The sequence below is a fragment of the Anolis sagrei genome, chromosome 2, assembly GCF_037176765.1.
Source record: "Anolis sagrei isolate rAnoSag1 chromosome 2, rAnoSag1.mat, whole genome shotgun sequence".
In the NCBI taxonomy this organism is placed as follows: domain Eukaryota; kingdom Metazoa; phylum Chordata; class Lepidosauria; order Squamata; family Dactyloidae; genus Anolis; species Anolis sagrei.
Genome location: NC_090022.1, coordinates 238,812,930 through 238,835,783, shown reverse-complemented (window position 1 = coordinate 238,835,783; position 22,854 = coordinate 238,812,930). Strand labels below are relative to the sequence as shown.

Genomic DNA, 22,854 nt, shown 5'->3' with positions numbered 1-22,854 from the left:
AGTCAGGATTACAAATACCCCTGTAATGTTTGTTTTCCTGTCTGTGCCCCTGTTCAGAAGATTTCACCTCACTTTCTGTCCCTGTGACCATTCGATTTTGAAAATTTGGGGTTGTCATGGAAACAAGGATTGGTGATAAAGATTCAGTGGAGACACCTTTTCCCATGATAACTCTTACAGGAGTGACTTTCCCTTCCTGGGGGTAGATTTCTCTCACTTCCTGTTGTCTCGAGGACAGGAAGTGAGAGTAAATATTTCTAATGAAGATACAGACCGCCCTAAAAATCTCACAGTGCCTCTAATTCCACACCAGACTAACCAAAACTAAAAAAAAATGTGCATGGAGTTCTACTTTAAATGCAAGTTGGACAGATGCTTGTCTTAAAGTATTTCTTTATTTTTACCTGTAAATGTGAATGCTTAACAATTTCAAAATATTGCAAAAGGCCTGGCACATGCTGCTAGGTATTGTACCCTCTCCCAGACCCACCTAACACAGCTGCCCCCCCAAGTTTGTAACTAGGAGTTGTATGTAAGTCAGAGGTTTATAACTAGTGTCTGGCTGTATATCAGGCCTCATTTTCAATTAATAGGAAAGTGGATATTTTGATTTAAAATTGGGAAAGGATGAACTTGTTCCTCATTTGAGATAACCAAGTAGCTCATTTGCTGGTTTGTTTAACTCTCCTGTAACCACTGACTAGTCTTTGTATACGAAAACTCTATGAAATTTGTGGGTCACCATACATTGGCAGGCAACTTGAAAGCACATACAAACATAGCTGCTCTTTCAGCTGAAAATCAGTGTTTAAATGCTTTAAATAGATAAACTACTGGAAGAGCTGTTTCTATGGAGGCTTGGTTTAATGAGCTGTATTAGCTCTGTAAAGGCCCAACTGCAGAACCAGTATTAGCTCTGTAAAGGCCCAATAGCCAGACATCCATTTTGGTGGAGGAGCCGGCAGGCATCCATTTTGTAAGACACATTGCCAGGGGGGGGGGGGGTGGAGCCAGAGGGCAGCCTGGATGGAATGTGTAGTGCCACCTAATTGGATGGGAGTCCTGGAGAAAAAGTGGGTGGAGCTTGCTTAATGGAAGAAAAAAAAAACAGAACTTTGAAGGTTTTAAAAAATCCGACAGTTGAAGTCAGTTGGAGCTAGGAGACAGCTAGGAGTCAGGAGAGGAGAGTGGGACCTAGTAGTCAGTTAGCAGTTGTGGAGAAAGAGTTTGACAGTAGTTTTAAAACAGACCCTGGAATTGGGCTGTTTGGGAATAAGGAACTATTTAGTTGGAGGTTAATAGTTTCCTGTGTATTATAAAGGTTGACTGAAACCTGCCAGTTGAAACCCGATCTATCCGAGACCTACTTGCTTTTTGGAAAGCCTGTAAAACCTTTCTTTTCTGACAAGCTTTCGATGGGTGAATAACTCGGGACTCTGTTTGTTCTTGTTTTTATTGTATTTTAAAGTTAATTGTATTGTTTTCATCTACTGCTGTAAACCGCTCCGAGCCAAATTGGGAGTAGCGGTATACAAGTCAAATAAATAAATAAATAGTGTTGAACTATTTATCAGTAACCATTAAGCTCTGTGCCAATCCACAACTATTAAGATTTCAATGCCTGTTTTCAGTAAACAAATAAACATCTTTCTTTGTTATTAATAAAACCAACGCCTCTGTGTGCCTCTCTTACAACCTATTCCCATAAAGATTACTGGGGAAGAGTGTTATAACATTGGTGGCAGCCCTACCTTAAACATTTGTGTTTTGCCCTGTGTCCTGTTAATTGAATAATTCCTTTACACTTGGCAGTCCAAACCGGAAAAAAAATCCTAATCATGATTTACTATGCCTCACCCATACTGCCACTGCATTTACCTGATATACATTTAGGGGTGCTTTTTTTACATTGAGAAGGAGAAGAACTGTTATTTATTGACCTCACATGCAACATGAATAGGAGTGCATTAGAAAACAGAACATGAAGGCACAAGATAAGGTAGATTAATTTTTCTTGAGAGTTGCCAAAAGGGTTTCCCCCTTCTCTTTCACTGAGTTATTTGTGTGTAATCAAGATTCTAAACAATGCTTATAAATATTGATCAGGAAATTAGGAGAAAGACTAATTTGGGAAAGGGTCATAGTATGTATCAGTGTATTCAATACACCTTTCATATTAAAAAGATTCCCAATTCAATCCCTGACTTCTGCAGACAAAACTCTGAAGAGACATGTCAGCATACACAATGTTGAACTAGATGAACCGATGTTCTCCTGTCTTGGGATAGAGCAGTTCCAGTAAAAGGAAATCGTCTTCATAGATTCTAGGAGGATACATCGTTTAGCAGTAAAGATCAAGAGCTAAGAGTTGCATGTCCCAGTTTCAGCTTAATTGAAAACTCAGTGCATGAAGCTAGTAATAGTTTCTAAGACTCATTCTTTTGCCTGAAATATAGGGTAATACTGACCTATCTTGGACTGTTGTCATAAGGCTTTTTTGAGCCAATGAATGCTTAAGCAACTAAATGATCTCTGTAAATAAATAAGAATTATTCTTCTGCATTATTCTGTAAGTACTGACAACCAGTAGTTTAAAAAATTATATATGGACAGATTGCAGAAGATTTTAATTCTAAGTATTACGGATTATTTCAAATGTATAACAGGTAGCAATAATTCTACATTTACAGGTACACCTCAGTTCTGACAATGAAGCTTCATTTTTTTAAAAAAGAAGCTTGGAAAGCCTTCGCTTTTTTACTTTTACTTCTTGACATCTGGATAGTTGAAAGTGTTTTTGTTTTGTTTTGTTTTGTTTTGGGGGGGGGGTTGCAATGAGAAAATGGTGAAAAGGGGCTAGAGAAACAGAGGGTGCATGTATAATGTGGGATTAATGCAATATGACACAGTGTCAATTACCACGGTTCAACAGTACGGAATTCTGGGAATTGTAGTTTTGCAAGGCATCAGCACTCCTTGGCAAGGAAAGCTAAATTTCTTGTAAAACTGCAAAGCCCAGGATTCTATAGCATTGAGCCATGGCAATCAAAGTGGTGTCAAATGTGTTAATTCAACAGTATAAATGCATCCAGTGACTTTCAGTACTGGGTTGCAGAAATGTGTCTTTAGTAAACAATACAATTTTAAAAGCTAGAATGGGGAAAGAGTGGGGTTCTACTCTAATGGATTCTAATGGATTCTAATTCTAACCTGTGTTGGATGGGGCCGCACTCCCCCTGAAGACGCAGGTTCGCAGCTTGGGTGTGACCCTGGACTCATCGCTGAGCCTGGAACCCCAGGTTTCGGCGGTGACCAGGGGAGCATTTGCACAGCTAAAGCTTGTGCGCCAGCTGCGCCCGTACCTTGGGAAGTCTGACTTGGCCACGGTAGTCCACGCTCTGGTTACATCCCGTTTAGACTACTGCAACGCTCTCTACGTGGGGTTGCCTTTGAAGACAGCTCGGAAGCTCCAACTAGTCCAACGCTCGGCAGCCATGATTTTAACAGGAGCGGAGCGCAGGGAGCATACAACCCCCCTGTTGCGCCAACTCCACTGGCTACCGATCTGCTACCGGGCTGAATTCAAAGTGCTGGCGTTGGCCTTTAAAGCCCTAAACGGTTCCGGCCCAAGCTACCTATCTGACCGCATCTCCGCCTATGAACCCACCAGGACTTTGAGATCTTCCGGGGAGACCCTGCTCTCGATCCCGCCTGCTTCTCAAGCTCGGCTGGCAGGGACGAGAGATAGGGCCTTCTCGGTGGTGGCTCCTCGGCTGTGGAACGCCCTTCCTGCGGACATTAGACTGGCACCATCTCTAATGGTATTCCGCAAAAAGGTGAAGACCTGGATGTTTGTGCAGGCGTTTGAGTAATTTAGTGCAATCTGGTAATGGAACATAGGAATGGAACAATGGACGACGAACCTGGACTACGCTTGGATGATGAGAAGATTGGGTACGGTTGTTTTTTGTAATAATTGTGCATTGTAATTGCTTATCGGTAATTTATGGATAATGTGTTAAGTCAATTGTTATATGTTGTATGGAACCACTGCTGTTTCTACTGTTTTTACTGTTTGTGAACCGCTGTGAGTCGCCTTCGGGCTTGAGATACAGCGGTATATAAGCAAAGTAAATAAATAAATAAATAAATAAATAAATAAATAATGTGGCTGTTTCTGTGCCTGCCTATAACAGGCAAGTGAAACCTACCTCCAGAATACTTTATTCAGCATGTGTGAACAGCAAAATAGAACCACAGGAGGACACCAGAAAAGCTTATCTCAACTGCTTGCTGCTGTTAAAGTTAGCTTCAACTTGGCAATACCATGAATGAAAAACCTCCAAATTATCCTATCATCAACAGCCCTGCTCTAAACTTGCAGAGTCAGGGCAGCGGTTTCTTCGATTGAATGTATCCACCTGTAACATGGTCTTCCTCTTTTCCTACTGTCTTCTACTTTACCAAGCAGTATTGCCTTGTTAGAAAGTTATGTCTTCTCATAATAAGATCAAAGTATGGTAGTCTCTGTTTAGTTATTTTGGCTTATAGAGAGAATTAAAGCTTGACATGTTCTAGAAACTATTTGGTTGACATTCTAGCAGTTCATTTTACCCGTGGAACTTCTTTCCAGCACCATATTTAATATGAGTTAGTTTTCTTCCTATCAGTTTTCTTCTCTATCCAATTTTCACATCTATACTTGGAATGAGAAATATAATTTCTTGAATAATCCTAAGATGTACAATTGTACAAAGATGTACAATTGTATATCTTCATACTTCAGAATCTTGTCTCACCAGCTATGCCCAGCATATTCCAAAAGCATATATCTAGCAGTCTGGCCTCTAAAATAGAAATCATAAGGAAGACCATCAAAGAATAAAAAGGTCAAATTCTGATGTATTTTGGAAAAAGTCATCAAAATAGACTCTATAATTGTCAAAATATTTTTGTTTGTGTTTGCATTATTTGCTTGGTTATTTCATTTCACATATATAGTTAGTTCTGAAAAATGAGTGTGCTGAAATATGTTGAAATGCTTGTGTGTGTGGTATACAAATCTATACCTATTTTTTCCATGTTATTTCAGTACCAGTACCAAATTTTCTTTTAAAAAAGCAAAGCCTAGGAACATCATCTTAATAACTGCCATATACCTATTATCAACATGGAGTGGAAGGTGTGAACCTACATGTTATTTGTATGACTAATAGAATTTGTTCTCAATGATTCAAAAAGATGGGCCAAAATTGAGAATATAATAAATGGTTGGAACCACTGCCTGTGTCTGAAAAGTAGGGGAGACAATAAGGTTTTAAAAGAACTTAAAAGGGGTCCAATGATCTCCATGGAATGATGGGGAAATGGCGAAATAAATTCCCAATAAATAGATATACTCCCAATAATAATAATAATAATAACAACAGCAACAAATTTATTTTTATACCCCACCTCCACCTCCCCGAAGGGACTCGGGGTGGCTTACATGAGGTAAGGCCCAATGGTACGGTAGAAACATAACACATTAAAATCATATCAACAAAATAATAACAGAAGCAATATAGCAAAATTTAAAACCAATGACATTAGGTAATATAAAACAAAATGTCAGGGCCAACAACCAATGGTAAGATTCAGTGTCTCGTCGTGGGTGGGTGGAATGGTACCACAACCATAGAGGATAGAGCTAGTGAGTAAAGTGCATATATCATATAGCAGCATTAAGGATAGAAAAATTATCAGTAAAGGTTGAAATATAAGTGTTAAAGTGCTGAAGGACAGATTTGTGTGTGTGTGTCCTGACTAGGACTAGCTATCAAAGGCATAGCCAAGGTCTTTAAGTTCTTGCAGAAAGTGGACAGGGAGGATGCTAGCCAGATAACCCTGGAGAGGAAATTCCAGAGCTGGGGGCCATGACTGAGAAGGCCATTTCCCTCATCCCACCAACCACGCCTGAGACGGAGGTGGAAGTGAGAGAACACCCTCCCCAGAAGATCTTAAAGATTGTGTGGGTTCATAAGGGAAGGTGCGGTCGCAAAGACAGGCAGGTCCCAAACCATTTAGAGCTTTACAGGTGATGACCTGCACCTTTAATTGTGACTGGAAACTTATCAGCGGCCAGTGGAGCTGTTTAAACAGGGGGGTTAACCGCTCCCTGTGATTTGCTTCAGTTAACAATCTAGCACCAGCTGCAATTTCCGGGTAATCTTCAAGGGCAGCTCCACATAGAGTGTATTGCAGTTATCCAACCATGAGATAACTAAGGCATGGACCACCATGGTCACGTCTGACTTCTCGAGGTACAGTCACAGCTGGCACACAAGTTTCAACTAATAGGGATATTGGATAATAAAAATGAAAAAATATTTGGCAAAATGATAAAGAAATTAAAGCAAAGTTAAATGAGGTTGATTGGTGACCTCTTAAACACAGATGGGACCATTAAAAATTGGGATATGATAAAAGACAAGTGCAGACAAAGCAACTGGCTGTTATGGAATGGTTTGAAACACAGAATTATGGAGTGGAAGAGAAAGGAAAGTCCAGAAACAGACTTTGATCAGATATTAAAATGGAAATTAAAGAAGGAGAAAGGCTTGATGGGTTTCAATTATAAGAAAATATTTGAAAAACAATAAAAATAAAACAAGCATTTGAATATTGCCTGTTGGTAGTCATCCTGAGTCCCTCTTCAGAGGTTGAGAAGGACGGGATAGAAATTAAATAAATAAATAAGATATGGGAAGTGGATTTAAACTGCAATGAGTCAGCCATTGCACTGGATTAATTCAATTTAAATTAAAGATAGTAGAACAAGAGAAACAAAATAGAAAATACTGACCAAATGCTACAGAACTCCACTTAAATTAGCCCATATAACTAAATCGTCAAAATAAGTTGGCACAAATGTAGCGAAATTGGCTCTTTTAAGCAATGTGGAGGGACTCTGACAAGATACAAAAAAATGTAATAAAATAAAGAGATGGAAGAACTATTCAGGCAAAAAGTAGAGCTGAATAAAAGGATTTCTTTTATTCAGGAAACTGAGAGCAAGAGCAGCACTAACAAATGGGCAGATACCATAAAACATATGATAGAAGCGGCCCAAGCAACAATAGCCTTGAGCTAGAGAGAGCAGGAAAAATGGATTTTTTTAAAAAAAATGTTTGAATATTTAGCAGACTGTATGCTCCAGGATTATATTTTTGAAAGGAGGATAAAATACACAACGAGTTGTAAGAAGAATTGGGACTCAAAATGGGGAACCCTGATAGCTCCAGTAAAAAGAAAAAGAAAATATAAAGAACTAAATCACACTCTCTTCACAACTGATCAATTCAAATAATACTTGAATTGAAGATACAACTGTTCCCAGTGGGTGGAGGGGCGAAGGGGGAGTGGCGGGGGGGGGGGGAGAAAAACTGCTGGGCACAAGTAGTTGATAAGGGTGGAATTGGGATTGGTACGGTACATTATATTGAGTGAATATGTAAGTGGAATTTCATTATTGAGATCTGTATTACTCTATTTCTGTCTACAATTAATTAAAAAAATTAAACTTTGTATGATTTCTGAGTTACATAATTCAAGAGTCCATAAAAGTTTTCCATCAGTCATTTCTATGAATCTATCTTTATACTCTTAAGGTTCTATAATACAATGGGATTTTCATTAATTAATTTCCACAATACGGATGAACCATGTGTTCTCATCCAAAAAGATGCTTTTTTAGACTAAATCAGACTGATCTTCTCACTTCTTAATGCAACGTTCTGAGAATATTATCAGGTTTGTTCACTTCTCACACACATTTATAAACCACAATTTTCCCATTCATTTCAGCTCTAGACAAAATACTAATGTTGCCCTTTCAAAGCTTTTGCTAAGGTCCCCATAAGTTTTTTATGCACAATGGTACTAAAGAATCAGTGTTATAGTTTAAGTAACTTGTAGATAAAGTAGCTTTCCAATTATCACAGACCTGCCAGGAAAAGCAGGAATGCATTATGTGTTAATGATTGCAACCAGGGGTCTCTACTTAACTCTTTTGTCAGAACTACAGCAGATCCTCCCTGCAGCTTCACCATTAACATGTCTGTTTCCTGTCAGCCTACTCAGAGATAATGCCATTTATCTCAAGGCGGCACAAGACCAGTCATTAGCTTCAATAACAGTCCTCAAACAAAGGCCGGATGATGCTTTATCCAAGGTGCATAGTCTGCAGCCAAGAATCCTACTGCCTAACAACTCAGAAATTTAGTTTAGAATGTATAAAGTTTTTTTCCACCTAACGTTAACATTTCAGTTAACTTTTTAAAGAGTCTGCTTTCTGGGAATTTTAGTGGACAGTATTATGTACAATCGGAAAAGTGGCTATTAACTTACTAAAATTATTCTTGCAGAGATTATTTTTCACTCCCACACTTTTCCCTGATGGAAAATAGATAAAATAATGGAAGTGCTTGCTTAATAATGAGATCTTTGAAAAACTGGCCATCATTATGCCTGCATGCTGGAACTGATTCCTTGCTATTCAACACCCACTAAGCTTTCCTTAAAAGTGCAATGTGTTGAAATATATGAGCTTATCAGAGCATTTCTACACAATTACAGAAAAAGGGGGGAAATGTGAGCAAATTTGTTTATTCAACCCTTGTTTTTATACTGGAAACTAGGAACAGATGGTACATTCCTGAAATCTGGTTACTGAACACCTCTGTGGTTACAAGGGATCTTTGCTTAGCACTTTAACATACATTTCATTTACTGGACTATAAAATGCTACACACACACACACACACAAACACAAAACTGGACTGCAGAAAAGCTTTTTACAATATGGGAAACAACCTTAACCCCAAACACACCCTGACAATCCCTTCTATTCTTTTCTCTTTTTCAACGTGGTATTTATGAAGTTATTTAAATAGTAAAAAGTACTGGTGTTCTGTATTATACATATGTGCTCCCCCACCCCAGTAATTCATGGAAACCTCATGCCTTTAAAATGCTTTGCTTTATAAATGTTCCAGGCCATTCTCTATTGTTTCAGCGTTACTTTAACCTTGCAGAGGAATTCAATACAAAATAGGTCTGGTCTGAAAGGTCACTGGGTTCACAAAGAAAGCTTCAGTCTGCCAAAGGGCAGCACCTCCTCACCTAGATCCCCAAAAGGTTGTCACACTACCAGACCACACTAAAGAACATTAAGAACTCGAGTTGTGTTTATTGTTAAGCACCCAATAGTTATCAGTGTTTTCAACAGCTAAATCCCTTATGCAGCTTTCACAACAGTTTGCTGTCAAACAATGGACTTTTGTTCTTTAATTACAACCAGTGACCTTTCTGCCCCTTTCTTTCTGCCACAGTGAATAAATGAGCCTCAAATACTAGCATCTGCAGGCATTAAAATGCATTTTCATAATTCATGAAGTCAAAACAGACTTGCTTATCTTTCCTTCGTAAATGGGAATGCCCAGAATCCCATGACTTTATAGTTAATATGAAATACATGCATATGTACATAATAACTAGTCACTGGATTTACAGGTGTCAAACCATGTCAAATGAATGTAAATAAACAGAAAAAAATAATTTTAAAGAATGAGTGGCAACTCCTTATTGATTGATCGGAGTACCAAATCCCTATATCTGCCACGTATTTATTCACATACCATATCTCATTCAAGAAAGATACCAAGTGATTGATTAGTGTGCTAATTGCTCAACTACGCTTATGTATCATAGATTAAGTTAATATAAATTCCTCCTATCAAGAACACAGAACACTGGAAAACCCGCCTTCAGTTCCTTTTATTACAGTTAATATTTGGAAATACTGAAAAAGGTCACTTTTTAACATTCTTACTCTAACTTGAGCGGCTACTAATCCACCTGTCACAGCTTGACAACCAGACCCTTGCCTTTGTTATACTTTTCTAAACATGTCATTGGTGTGCTGATTAAGTGGCCTAAACAAATAGGTAACCTCAGAGATTTTAAAATTTCAAATTAGAATTTGTCTTCACAAATCAGGGGAGTGGGACCTTTCAAATGATACAGAAACACAGCCACTGAGTCCCACAAGATGTGAGAAAACATGTTCTGCTTGATTTTACAGCAAAATGACCAAGCCCAAACTGAGAGTTGCAGTAGATACAAAAATTAAATAGTAACCACACCTCTAAGCTTTCCATTGAATTGATGGGTGTAAGAGAGCCCAGCACAATTTTGTATCAAAATACAAAGACTTTAAATGCTTGTTATTAATCAAATTAAATGTAAAAACATTTAAAGGACATTTCAGATTGGGTATGGGAATTTGTTTGACCACCCGTTGTTGATAAATCCATGCTAAAACCAAGAAAAAATCCATTTTCTGCTAGTCAAATATTTGCATCTATTAGTAAAAAAGATTGTCTGATTTTCCCAATATATCCTTTCCTCCCACTCTCAGCCCAAAGGAAAAAGCACATGCATACATAACAAAAATAAAAATTGCCACATCCTTCTTCAACGAGGTTTCACATTCATATATAGAAGCCTTGAGTGATAGGAAATTCTCCCAGAAGTAAAAACCTGAGGGATGTTTTAGACAGTAAGCCAACACACCAGTGTGACAGACAATCGGCAGCACTGCAGGGCTCTAACAAGTAAAGCCATTAAAGTCAGTACAAGCCAAGAGCAGTGGGTGTTACTAGTAATTCAGGCTCCAGCAATACTATAAAGGCAAGGGCTGCAATGAGAAGTGTCCTCTGGCAAAAAAGCTACACCAGACAGGTTTGTTCCTAGCTTACACATTACCTCATTTACATTACACTGGCTGAAATGTACTTGTTGTATATGAATTCATTCCTCATATAATTTCCTGTGTGACTGGTATGAAAAGGAACACAAAAAACTGGAGAAAACCACACCACTCTCTAATCTCTTGTTGCCATGACAGCAGCCTTTGAGATACTGAAATGTTCAGATTGCCAGCTAAACAAAATTGTTGAATGTGAACATTTGGCTGAAAGATTAAAAGGCTAAGGGGGTTACAAAAGGGCAGTACCTCCCACATTCCAGGCATCTACTGAATCCAATCAAATGGCTCTGACTCTTTAACCACGACCATTGTGAAGACTGGATTAGGGCAATTTATCTAGATAGTTAAAGCAGATTAGAGAGCTGCAATTTGAACACTATTGGCAACAAAAGCAGATGCCTACTGTACTGAGTTAATAAAAACAGGCATGGCATTTTAGGGCAATTCTCAAAATAAGCAGAAGCATTTTGCTCACCCAGAAAACAGACACACTTTGATTAAGGAAGCTAAGCAAACTATTTTAAAAACTGATGTAGAAAAGATTCACACAGACTAGTCCAGGCCACATTTGCAAGCACTAGAGGAGGGAGCTCAATGTTATATACTGAACAAGAGAGAAATGTAGTCATTCTAACTATATTAAGATTTTGTAAACTGTGATTTGTCAAATGAAACTAATATATGTTGCAGGATATAACCGTAATTTATGAAGGTGGCAGGGTGGTATTTACTGAAGCGCTAAGTGCCAATCATGAGACAAGAAGAGTCACACATCTCAGAAATAGCGTGATCCTGTTCAACATCTTTAGCCCTCTTGTACACCTATAAACAATCTGGTGTACTTAATGTGTCACTTAGGAAGTTTCCCATTTATGAAATTTTGCCCTGAGAACTGTAAAAAAAAACAAGGATTAACATGAGAACAATTGTGTGAATAGTGTCACAAGCTATTAACCTGAGTGGGGGTTGTAAGGGGGGAGAGCTGTCTTTGTTTAAACAACCTGTAGAATTAATTTGACTCTTAATCATAAGCCAACAATAGCTCCTTGGATGACAAAGAAACCTTCTGTCCTTCTTGATTCAGAACAATTGTTGCTTACACCAAACCTTGCCCCAGTGAGCAATAACAATAAGCCAAGTGAAACCAGTTCTCTCCACCTCCCTGCACAATGCAAGGCCATTTATCCTCAACAGAGAACATCCTTCAGACTTTAGTGAAGAGGAAGGGAAAACACACACATTTTTCAGCTACTCCACAAACAAGCAGTGCTCATCCAGGAACTCCCTGAGAATCTAGATAAGAGAGAGATTACTGGATAGAGGACAAAGTGTTCTCCTGTATTTGGAGACAAATGTTTTGCACATAGGTTTCAGTACAGCATGCCCTTCCTCCACTATCCCCATACCAAACAGGTTATAAGCACATTGCATGTCTGCTGACAAAGCACTGCTTATGGTCATTTCTGAATTATTTAGGGCTGCTTGGGTTTTATGCAACAGTGACTCCCTTCACCTCTCCCCCCCCCCTCTTCTCTCTTACACACTCACACATCCACACCTATATGACTCCAGGAACTCGCTGTGATTTCTCTGCTAACTTATGGAGTTAGAAGAGTCAAATATCTGTTTTATGTCTTTTTCCCACCTGGGAGGCAGAACACCACCACCATTTTAGAGGTGTGAGAAAAATACACAAACACATACACAAGATTTGCATTCTGGGCAGTAATTCTAGCAAGCTCACAACTTGTAAGACAAACATGCTGATGCCAAAACTAATAAAACTACAATGCAGACTTTTTTCCCTTTCAAAACAGAACGTACATAAAAACCAAGGCAACCTTAACTCCGCAATACAAATACATGATTAGGTGGAAATTAACCACAAGGAAAGGAGCTTGATATATTGAACAATATGCAAACATGATAAGCAAAGAAGAGCTGTAGAAAGTTTATCAGACAATGAAAAACGGAATAAAATAGTAAAATAAACCCACGTTTATCTTACCTTATCTGTCTTCAGTTTCTTTATTCTCCTGTGGTTCTCCTCCTCTTCCTCTTCTTTCTTTACCAAAATAGAGTTCCCCATTAACCCTGAATCCGGGACACTTTTGTTCACATCCCCCACCGTGGAGGAGGCACAGTTAAAAGGGCTGTTGCTTCCAGCACAACCTCCCTTGGCCCCAAACCCATACAAGTGCCCAGGAGGAGTCTGGCTACTGTTGTTGGGGTGTCCCTGCTGCAGATCAAGTTGTTTGTCTTTCCGAGATTTCCCTCCATCCTTATCCCGCTTGGAGCCTCTGCTGCCTTGAGTTTTACCAGGTTTCTCCTCTTTATTTTTCCCACAAGAGGCAATTGTGTTGTTATTGTTGCTGGTGGTATTATTGCCATTTGGGCTGTTGTTCACACTTTGACCCAACGTTGGATTCATGCCAGTTGCGTCGCTTGGGCGCCCCTGGACTTCCTGCCTCTTGCCAGCACTGCTGATTTCAGGAATCCCATACAAGGCAGCAGAAGGCAAAGATTTACTTGCATCCTTGGAAGTTTTACTCCTTTTCACTTTTGATTTGCTAGTTTCTTTGTGTGAAGAAATCCCCTGAGGTGCAGGGGGCTGAACAGAAGCAAATTTTAGGCCATCAGCTAAGGCTGAGGTAGAATTAACTCCACCAGAAGCAAGACCCACACAATCCTTGGAATTGGTAGAATTATTCATCTCAAATTTCTGTCTGTCCTTCTCCAAATCAGCATCCAGATCTATTATTAAATTACCAACCCCAATTTCCCAGTCATCACCACTGTCGTAAGTATCAACCGTGTTTGGATCCACACCTTTGCCAGCAGTCGAAGTGTTCAATGACATCCTGAAGATGAGACCTCTTGAGTAAAAATCAGACGAACTTTCCTTTGGAGATGAGGGGACATTCGTTTATCTCCGTGGGGCTTTTTAAAAGTGTAACTCTTCCTCCTTTCCTTCCCCAGGTAGAGCTGGGTACATACCCTGAAGTCCAGATCCACCTTTTCCTGTGGGGAAGGGGGAAAAGTCGAATATTTCTTGGCTGGGTGTTACCAGAATATAGTAAAAAATTAATCACAGAGAGGCAAGTGAGAAAGAAAGGGCACTCCATATATTAATTTTAAGAGGTCTGTTAAAATTGAAGCCTTTGATAATGAGCATCTTCCCCATCATCCAGGACCTCTCTTTAAAATGCCATACAGCAAAAAAATAAAATAAAAATCGTTTTAAGAAAATCAACCCTTTTATATATAGCAGGATTTAAATCCACAAAGCTCAAAAATCCAGGCTGGAAATGTGATTCTGGATCACCTTGGCACAAAGAGAGACAGCTCCCCTCCCAAAAACACATTCCACAAATTTTGTAATTTTAAACCAGACCTCTTCAAGTTCTGTGACTTTTTTTTAGATTGGATTAGCTCATTGAAAGGGGAGGGGAGGGGAGGGGGGCATTTACATATACACAAAGAACCAATAAAAGTGCATTCATTTTACATTTTTTTAAATTGAGGGAGGTGGGATGAACCCATTTCTATTTAAAAATGCACACAAGATAACATCTAAACGTGATTCCAATGCCCTCTTAAGTCACCTACAGCTCTGCCTGTTAAATATAGCATTACTGACTGTACAGGAAACTGATTAAGACATACACTTCAAATGATGTACACCAAGGTGGCCTCTAACCGCAAAATGAGTGTGTTTGACACAGCTCAGCTAAAACATCTTTTTAAGGAAGAAATTTGCCCTTTTCCCCCAAGAGTTGCATGTCCAAATATTTACATACACATTATGCACACTGCTTACCTTTAATCCTTTCCCATTTTTTAATTAAGCCAGAAAATCAAGAGACAGAAAAAAAAAATCCTGACCTCACTGGTCTCAGCAAGAATTCAGTGCCCCATTTCATTTTACTTAAAGAGCAAGTGATCAAGAAGTAGAAAACCAGCTAACATTTCTGCCAGAGTAAGCGTCAAGAGCAACATATTTCCTTCCAGCATGGCATACATAAAACAAGAGAGGTTTCTTTCCTCCTCCACTTTTTTTGGATCTGATTTGGCTTTTTCCTCCTGAAAATAATTTTGTTCCTCACAACTCCACAGGCTTGGAAGAAAGTATTTCCAGTATTTCACATTCACCACACCAAGAAGCTTCCTCAAAAGCACCCCAAAAGAGAACACAAAAATGGGGGAAAAAACCAAAAGAAAATCTCTGTTGTTGGTTTGTGTGTTTTGCTTGTTTTTGTTTCCTTCCTGGTTTGGAACAAGTACCAAAGATGAGATTGCAATTTGAAAAGAAAAAAAAAGCACACAGAGATACACACACAAAAATAATAATGATGTTTGTCCCAACTTCACATCCGGTCTTCAGTTCCAGATTCTGCAGCAACCCTCCTTGGATCAGTAAGTAATGATCCCACACGAAAAGAAACCTACAGGCGTCCGGTTGTTACAAGGCTGAATGTGCTAACATCGGGGGAAATTAGTGAGAGAGGAGGAAGGGGGGGGGGCAAAGAAAGGACTGAAAATCTGGGCTGGATTTGAGTCGGGAAGTGGCATCCCCCCCCCTTTTTTTTTTTTTACTCCACACTCCTGACAGATCTGACTTCTTGAACTAACTTGAGGGGGGAATAAAAGGAGAGAGAGAGAGGGAGAGAAACGAGGGAGGGAATAAAGCCAGCAGGCTCTGATAAACCAGTTATCAAAACATTTGGTGGCAAGGGAGGCGCGCGAGCCTCTCTCTCTCTCTCTCTCTCTCTCTGCTAAAAGGAAGGCGCAGCCAGTGTTATGAATTCCCACCATTTAAAGTTGAAGGAGGGAGAGAAAGGGGTGGGGGTTGGGTCGCTTAGGCTCCTTCAATCACTCTATCGAGGAAAAAATGGGACTTATAAAAGCCTTAGCCATGTGGTTCAGTAACGAGAGCCCTTAAAAAAAGATAAAAATGGGCTTGCTTCTCTCCCCCCCCCCCAAACCAAACCACCCTCTTTTTTTCTTCCTTCAGAATCGCCTCAGGACCTCAAAATCTCTTCCCCTTCGCCTTATCCTTCGTGGGGGTGTGCTCAAAAGGAGCCAAATCGTGGCAAATCATAAAATATTTAAAAATGGGTGACCTTGTTTCTAAAACTGTTGCCCCCCACCCTAAAAAAAAACCCCAACCTCCTTTTTTGCCTCCCCTCAAAATCGCCTCAGAAAACGCAGCTTCGCCTCCCTCGCTGCTTCCCCCCCCCCTTTCTTTCCCTTCAGAGGGTTTTTAATTAGCTGGCGTTTTTTTGGAAGGCTAAAACAGCTGTAATGAATGGTTGAGAGAGAAAAAAGAGAGAGAGAAAGGGGGGAGGGGTGTCGGTTCTCTGGAAAATGTATGTTGGAAAAAGGGAGGAAAAGAGAGAGGAATAAAAGAGGGGGAAGGGCGCTCGAGGAAGAGCCAACCCCCCCCTCCTCCTCCTCCTCCTCTCTAAAAGGAGCGATTTGGTTACAGTTCAAGCCTTTTCGCATCACGTGAGGCTCAAGGGCTCAATTGGTTGTCGTGAGAACAACAACAAAAATGAGAAAATGAAAATGGGTGACAACCGTATCAAGCAAATACTGATTTGGCCGTTAAAGGGGAAGGAAGGAGGGAGGAGAGGGGGGAGAGGGAAGTAAGGAAGAGGGAAGGGAAGGGGGGAAGGAGAGAAGGAAGGAAGAGGGAAGGAGGGTGAGAAGGAAGGAAAGGAGGGAGGGTAGGAAGGAAGGAAGGGGGAAAGAGGGAAGGAAGGAAGGATGGGGAAAGGAAAGGGGGGAGGAAAGAAGGGGGAAAGAGAAAGAGGGAAGGAAGGATGGGGAAACAAGGAGGCTCCTTCTTTGGGAGCTTTTAAACAGAGGCTGGATGGCCATCTGTCAGGGGTGCTTTGAATGCAATATTCCTGCTTCTTGGCAGAATGGGGTTGGACTGGATGGCCCATGAGGTCTCTTCCAACTCTTTGATTCTATGATAAGGAAGAATGATTCTATGATAAGGAAGAAAGGATGGGGAAGGAAGGAGGGAAGGAAAGACGGGAGAGGGAAGGAAGGAAGGAGGGAGAGAAAGAAGGAAGGAAAGGGGTGGGAAGAAAGGGGAAAAGAGAGAAAGAAAGAGGGGGAAGGGAGGATGGGGAGAGAGGAGAGAAGGAAGAAAGGAAGGAAAAGGGGAAGGAAGGAAGGGCGAAGGAAGTAGGAAAGAAAGGTGGGAAGGAGGCAGGGAAGGGGGGAATTAAGGTCTCTTTTCTCCCTTTTTTCCTTCCTTTTCTCTCCTTTCTCCATTCTTTCCTTCCTTTTCTCACCATTCTTCCTCTCCCTCCCTTGGTGGAATTCCCAAAAAAAGAGCCAGCGCCTCAGGAGTTAAACATTTGGGGTTTTGAGGAGGGGGTGAAATGCAGGCTTGGAAAGCATATGTTGCAAAAAATTGGTGTGGGGGGGGGGCGAATAAAATACAAGCGCCTTGTAATCTTTTATCTCTCTCTCTCCAATGTCTGATTCTTAAAAGACACACGATGATAGGGATGGCTTGTTGTTGCTCTAATAGCCTAATAGCGAGGGGTTTGGTGGAGGGCGGGGGTTGAAATGCAGGCTTGCAAAGCATATGTTGCCAAAATGGGGAGGGGGACTAAAATAAATACAAGCGCCTTGTAACCTTTTTTTCCTCTCTCTCTCCAATGTCTGAGAGACACGCGATGATAGGGATGGCTTGTTGTTGTTTTAATAGCTTCTCTTCCTTTACAAAAAAGGCTTTCTTTCTATTCCATTTCATGGCATTTGGAATTAATCTTTCCTCTATTGGGCAGTGTCAGGAGGAGGCAATATATAATCTAGCTCTATACGGCTGGGGAAGGGGGTGGAGGAAGAAATGCACCAAAAATAATGATAAAAAATCCACAATCAGGTTCCCTGATTCAATTCCTTCCATTTCCTTGCACAGGGATGATTTGCAAGAAAAAATAAATACATTTAAAATGTTTTCTATCCATTTAAAGATCTGTTAATTGTCAAGTTTTATTTCCCCCACTTGGTCAATTTAATTATATATATATATATATATATTTAAAAAATCCTAGAGATAATAATGCTTTTAAAGGACCCTTCTCCTCCTCCTCCCCATATCTCAAGTTCATGTTAAGGATGATTTGTGGGAAAGGAGCTGCAACGTTTCCTCCCTCCTCCCCTTCCCCCCACCAAAAATCTTCAATATTTCTGGGCTTTTTATTACTATTTTTCAACCCACATCCAGGCTTTTCTTTTCCCAATCCACACATTTCTTAACGAGTAGATCTATATAATCCGATGAGAGATATTTTTCCCCCTTATTCACAATACCGCAGCCGTACTTACGGTCTGTATTGAATCGAGTTGGCCTTTTTTTTTCCTTCTACAACTGTGCACACAAAAAATAAAAATTATCTAAAGGTCTTCCATAGGTTTTGTGGGGATTTTTTAAAAATATAATTTTTTGTTGTTTTAAAAGCACCAAATTGGCATGGATTTAAAAAAATTATATTGTAATATATATTAAAAATATTTAAAACATACACACACCATAAAGCACACGCTACACACACACACACAACCCAGCTGCTGCTATTTTACTGCAGAAATCAGAACTGGAGCCAAGGGAGAAGCCAAGCACAGGCTCTGTATACCTGAAAGGGACTTTTCTTTGTTCCCAGTGCCCTTTCCTCTCTAGCCAATCAGATGCCAGCTTTTATGAAACCGGGCCTTCTGATTGGACGGCAGCTCCTCTCCTCGGCGGGGAAGAGGAGGGGGGGTGAGAAATGCAGAGCCAGAGAAAGAGAGAGCCTTGCGTTTTGCAATTACCAGGCTGCAGCCAGCGCTCCAATAGGCAGCCTCCTGCTCCAGCAAGATACAAATCATGTTTCCCATTTCAATTACGGCATTAGGCTATACGTTTTATTTAAATTAAAGGATCAGGTGGGGGGTGGGGTCGGTGGGAAAGGAAGGCGACGGCAATATCTCTTTAAAAGGGGCTTGGAAAGACATTTCTCCCCATTTATTTTAAGATATCTTGTTTAAAAAAGCACATATATTTCTCCTGATTTTGTAAAACCGCAGCCAATGGCTTCCCCCTGTGTATGCATGTGTTTTTTTTTCCCTTCCTTCCCAAGGAGCCATTGAAAACCTCATTCATCCTTTTCCCCCCAAAGGGCTCTTGGCTGAGTATTTGTCACAACTTGACACTGCCTCTAGATCTTTTCTGAATGCAGATCTCCGGGCGTTTTTTTTTTCTTTTTTGCGTTTTACTGGCGCTGAAAGGAAAAGGAGGGAGAGAGAGAGACGAAGCACGACAGCCTTGCCTCCCCCCCCCCCCCCCCCCCCGCTTAGGTTTGCAGCTTTCTTCTTCTCTGCCTCCCATATTCTCACTTGGTGTGCCTGGGCGGCAACAGGATTGAAATAGGCCAGTTCGGTTTTATAATGCAAAGGACTTAACCCCTTTGTTTCCAGTTTGCAGCATGGATTGGCGACAGCAAAGGAGCTGAAAGAGCAAAAAGGAAACAAATTACAGTGTAAATATACTTTATGGTACTTTTACACTGCACTGCACATTAAGGCAGTTTGACACCACTTTAGCTGCCATGGCTCAGTGCTGTGGGATCCTGGGAATTGTAGTTCGGGTGTGTGTGTCAGGAGCCACTTGAGAAACTGCAAGTCGCTTCTGGTTTGAGAGAATTGGCTGTCTGCAAGGACGTTGCACGGGAACGTCCAGATGTTTTACCATCCTGTGGGAGATTTCTCTCATGTCTCCACATGAGAAGCTGGAGCTGACAGATGGGAGCTCACCCCGCTCCCCAGATTTGAACCGCCGACTTTTGGTCAGCAGTCCTGTTTGCAAAAGGGTTTTAAAAGGGCTCTGGTGAGTTTGGTGAGGCACCAGCACTCTTTTGGCAGTGATTCTTTAGCATGGAGACAGGGCAGTTAAAGTGTGAAAATGCCTTAACTCTACAGTGTAGGTACACCCAGGACCATTCTAGTCTGCATTTTGCTCATCCCCATGCTCAAAGTTCATCTTTATAATTAACACAGTTTGACACCACTTTAACTGCCATGGCTCAATGGAATAGTGGAAGTTGTAGATTTACAAGATTCTTTGCCAAAGAGTGCTTGTGCCTCAGAATTCTTCAGCAGAGAAAGGTAAAGACCTTGTCGAACTTTAAATCACTTTATTCCATAGGATTGAGCCATGGCAGTTAAAGTGGTGTCAAACTGCATCCTACAGTGTAGATAAGGGATGGGCAAACTTTGGCCCTCCACATGTTTTGGACTTCAACTCCCACCAATTCCTAACAGCTAGTAAGCTGGCTAGGATTTCTGGGAGAGGACATCCAAAACACCTGGTGGGCCAAAGTTTGCTCTTTCCTAGTGTAGATGCAGTCTCGGCACTTCCTCTGAAACAACTCTGTAATCATGTTTCTTTTGCCAGAAAGTATCCCAGATGGTTGGAAATGAATCGAAAACAGAACTTTTCAGTTGCATTGACTTTTTTCTTTGCCACCAGTCCTATTTCTTTCTTACTTCCAGACTGCCTGTAAGCACTTAAAAGCTGTTGATTCCTCCATATATCTCAAAATGAAGCAAAACTTTCAGTAAGACAGAAAACAGTGTGTGTGTGTATTTCTCCTTTATTTATATTTGAGACGTCTAAGTTTTCTATTTGCAAAGCCTTATGGTAGGAGCCTCTTTTTGCGGAAACTGGTTCAGTCACACCATTTGCAGTTTTGTCCCATATACTCTATGGCAAATCCAGCAATGGTTCATCCAGCCCTGTCAAACCTGCCCGAGTGCTTTGAACCCACCTGGTTTGAGAGATCGTTTAATAACCCCAATTGCTGGATCCTGCAAGGTTTCTCAAAGGCCACACATTTTACCACAACACTGAGCCTATGCACACTCCCCAATGACAACCTTTGTTGAATCAGGCATGCTGTTGTTTGTTGTCTCTTTATATTGGCTAGCTTGAAAGATTTTTGTCTTTACGGCTGTGGATTGTGGGAGTCAAGAATGCATTTTTGAAGGCATCTTGGAGCAGATAATAGACAATTTTATCCCCAAATTGAAGCATGAAATTTGCCATGTTGCCGCAACAGATTTGCGTCCGACTTAGCAAAGTATGTGCATTCGGGCTTATATCAGGACATCAAGAACGGTACTTAGTGTAAAAAATTGTGTGATGAGTAAACATTAGATGAGCCTCCTCCTTTCTGGAATCTGACACTTTAAAAGAAAACATTTGCTTGACTAAAGATTGCCTTTGACTGAGGCTCCAGCCCTGAGCTACTTTGCATGCTCATAAATCCTATTGACTTGGAAAAAAGGCTTACTATTGTAGGCAACACCACTAAATCAAATTTCCTTGCTTAGACCTTTTCCCTTTAAAATTATTTTGTTAAAAGCACTGTCCATGATAGACTGCCAATACACAGGCATTGTTATAGTTCTATTGATGTATAACTCTCATCTAGGTTTTCTTGTGTTGTTTCTGACATAAAACAGCCCAAAGACAAACATATAATCGTGTTTTCTTGGCAAGATTTGTTCAGGGGATTTGCCTTTGCTTTCCTCTGAGGCTGAGAGAGTATGATTTGCCCAAGGTCACTCAATTGATTTCCATGTCTGAACAAGGATACAAAACCAAAGCCCCATCTACTCTCTGCCATATATCGTCAGTGTAGACTCACACAATGCAGTTTAATTGTTCTCCATTTTATGAGTCTACACTGACCATATAATGCAGTTTAAAACTGCATTACTTGACAGTGTAGATAGGCTCCTTGTCTCCAGAGCCCTAGTCCAGTGCTCAAACTTCCACACCATGTTGGCTCAGTCAGGGTAGAGAGCTAATTTAGTTCCTTGGAGTCACATTTTGCAAATTTCCCCTGAGCGAGACATAGAATGTAGGCAATTGATGTCATTGTCAACTGAAGAGTTGTAAACAATGTGCCTGGATGTCATGCACCTGCTATGCAGGTGACTTGTGTTTCAGCAGGCAAAAATAGTGATGCTTTTAAGATGCAGAAGTGGTGTTGGGTAAACATTTTCCAAAAACAGCTGGTTGACAGCTACTCAAAACAAATATTCCATCATCTCATGTGAACATTTGTTTTCTGGCTGTGAGTGTTTCGGTTCTGTACAATTGGTTTTGTATTCACAAACTTCCCTTTCATTGTGAGGTATTTTTTACTCTGCAACACAGGCCGGTTCCACACAGGGAAAAGTCCACTCCAACTCAGATTCTGTTCCCACACCAGCCTGAAAAACCCGTGCTTTTACCGCTGGGTGCCTAGATGCCTTTCAGGAGGGCAGATAGACAACTACACCCCTCCTCCAAACCCCTTAAAAACCTTTAAAAATGAAAATAACTTACCCGGCCTCCATTCCCCTTTCTCCAGAGTTCTCCTGGTGCATAGAAATTACAAGCCAGGAGAGCTCTGGAGAAGGGAGAATGGTAGCCAGGTAAGTTATTTTATTTTTAAGGAGTTTTTAAGGGGTCAGCCCGGAAAACACACAAGGACTGCGTGAACTGCCCCATCTGAAGTCCCAGGACTTCCGAAAGGGGTGATCCACATGGTGCCCATACTGGATTAGATCCATGTTTTACAGGAAGACCCGCGTCTAATCCAGTACCTAATTGATTCAGTGTCCTTAATTAATTCGCTTTTACCAGAGGAATCATTTGGATGCCTGAGATAAAAGTGTGTGAGCTTTGATTAGTGCCAACACTGCTTTTATTTAGGTATGAAGTAAAAACTGGTCATTGGTCCTCACTGATTTCTCCCAAATATGAACACTCAAAGTTTTAATTATTGTAATCTTTTAAATTTCTTTTGATTTGTTAATTATGTTTAATATGTTTCTAGTTTATCGTAATTATTGTTTTTTTTATCTTACTTAGAAGCAGCCCTGAGATCTTTTTCAATTGATAGAACTATCTTAATATATTTTTGAAAAATATCAGGGTTTTCCAGGAGTTTGCCTCGCGCACAATCTAAATGTTCTGGATTCATATTGAG

At 40.5% G+C, this 22,854-nt stretch overlaps 1 protein-coding gene across 3 annotated transcripts in view; it reads right to left on the bottom strand.

Moving 5' to 3' along the window:
• Positions 1 to 18,437, bottom strand: part of ZNF608 (zinc finger protein 608) — a 119,297-nt gene extending 100,860 nt beyond the window's left edge. The window contains exons 1-2 of one of the 3 annotated variants that reach the window (XM_060761978.2): positions 18,164 to 18,437; positions 12,819 to 13,831 (exon numbers count right to left, since the gene is read on the bottom strand). In XM_060761978.2, the coding sequence (XP_060617961.2) occupies positions 12,819 to 13,670 (852 nt within the window). In that variant the 5' untranslated portion in view covers positions 13,671 to 13,831; positions 18,164 to 18,437. Of the gene's footprint in view, positions 1 to 12,818; positions 13,832 to 14,630; positions 15,786 to 18,163 lie in introns of those variants that run through there. The other 2 variants (XM_060761979.2, XM_060761977.2) reach the window with 2 other exon arrangements.
• Between the last annotated feature and the right edge of the window lie 4,417 nt (positions 18,438 to 22,854).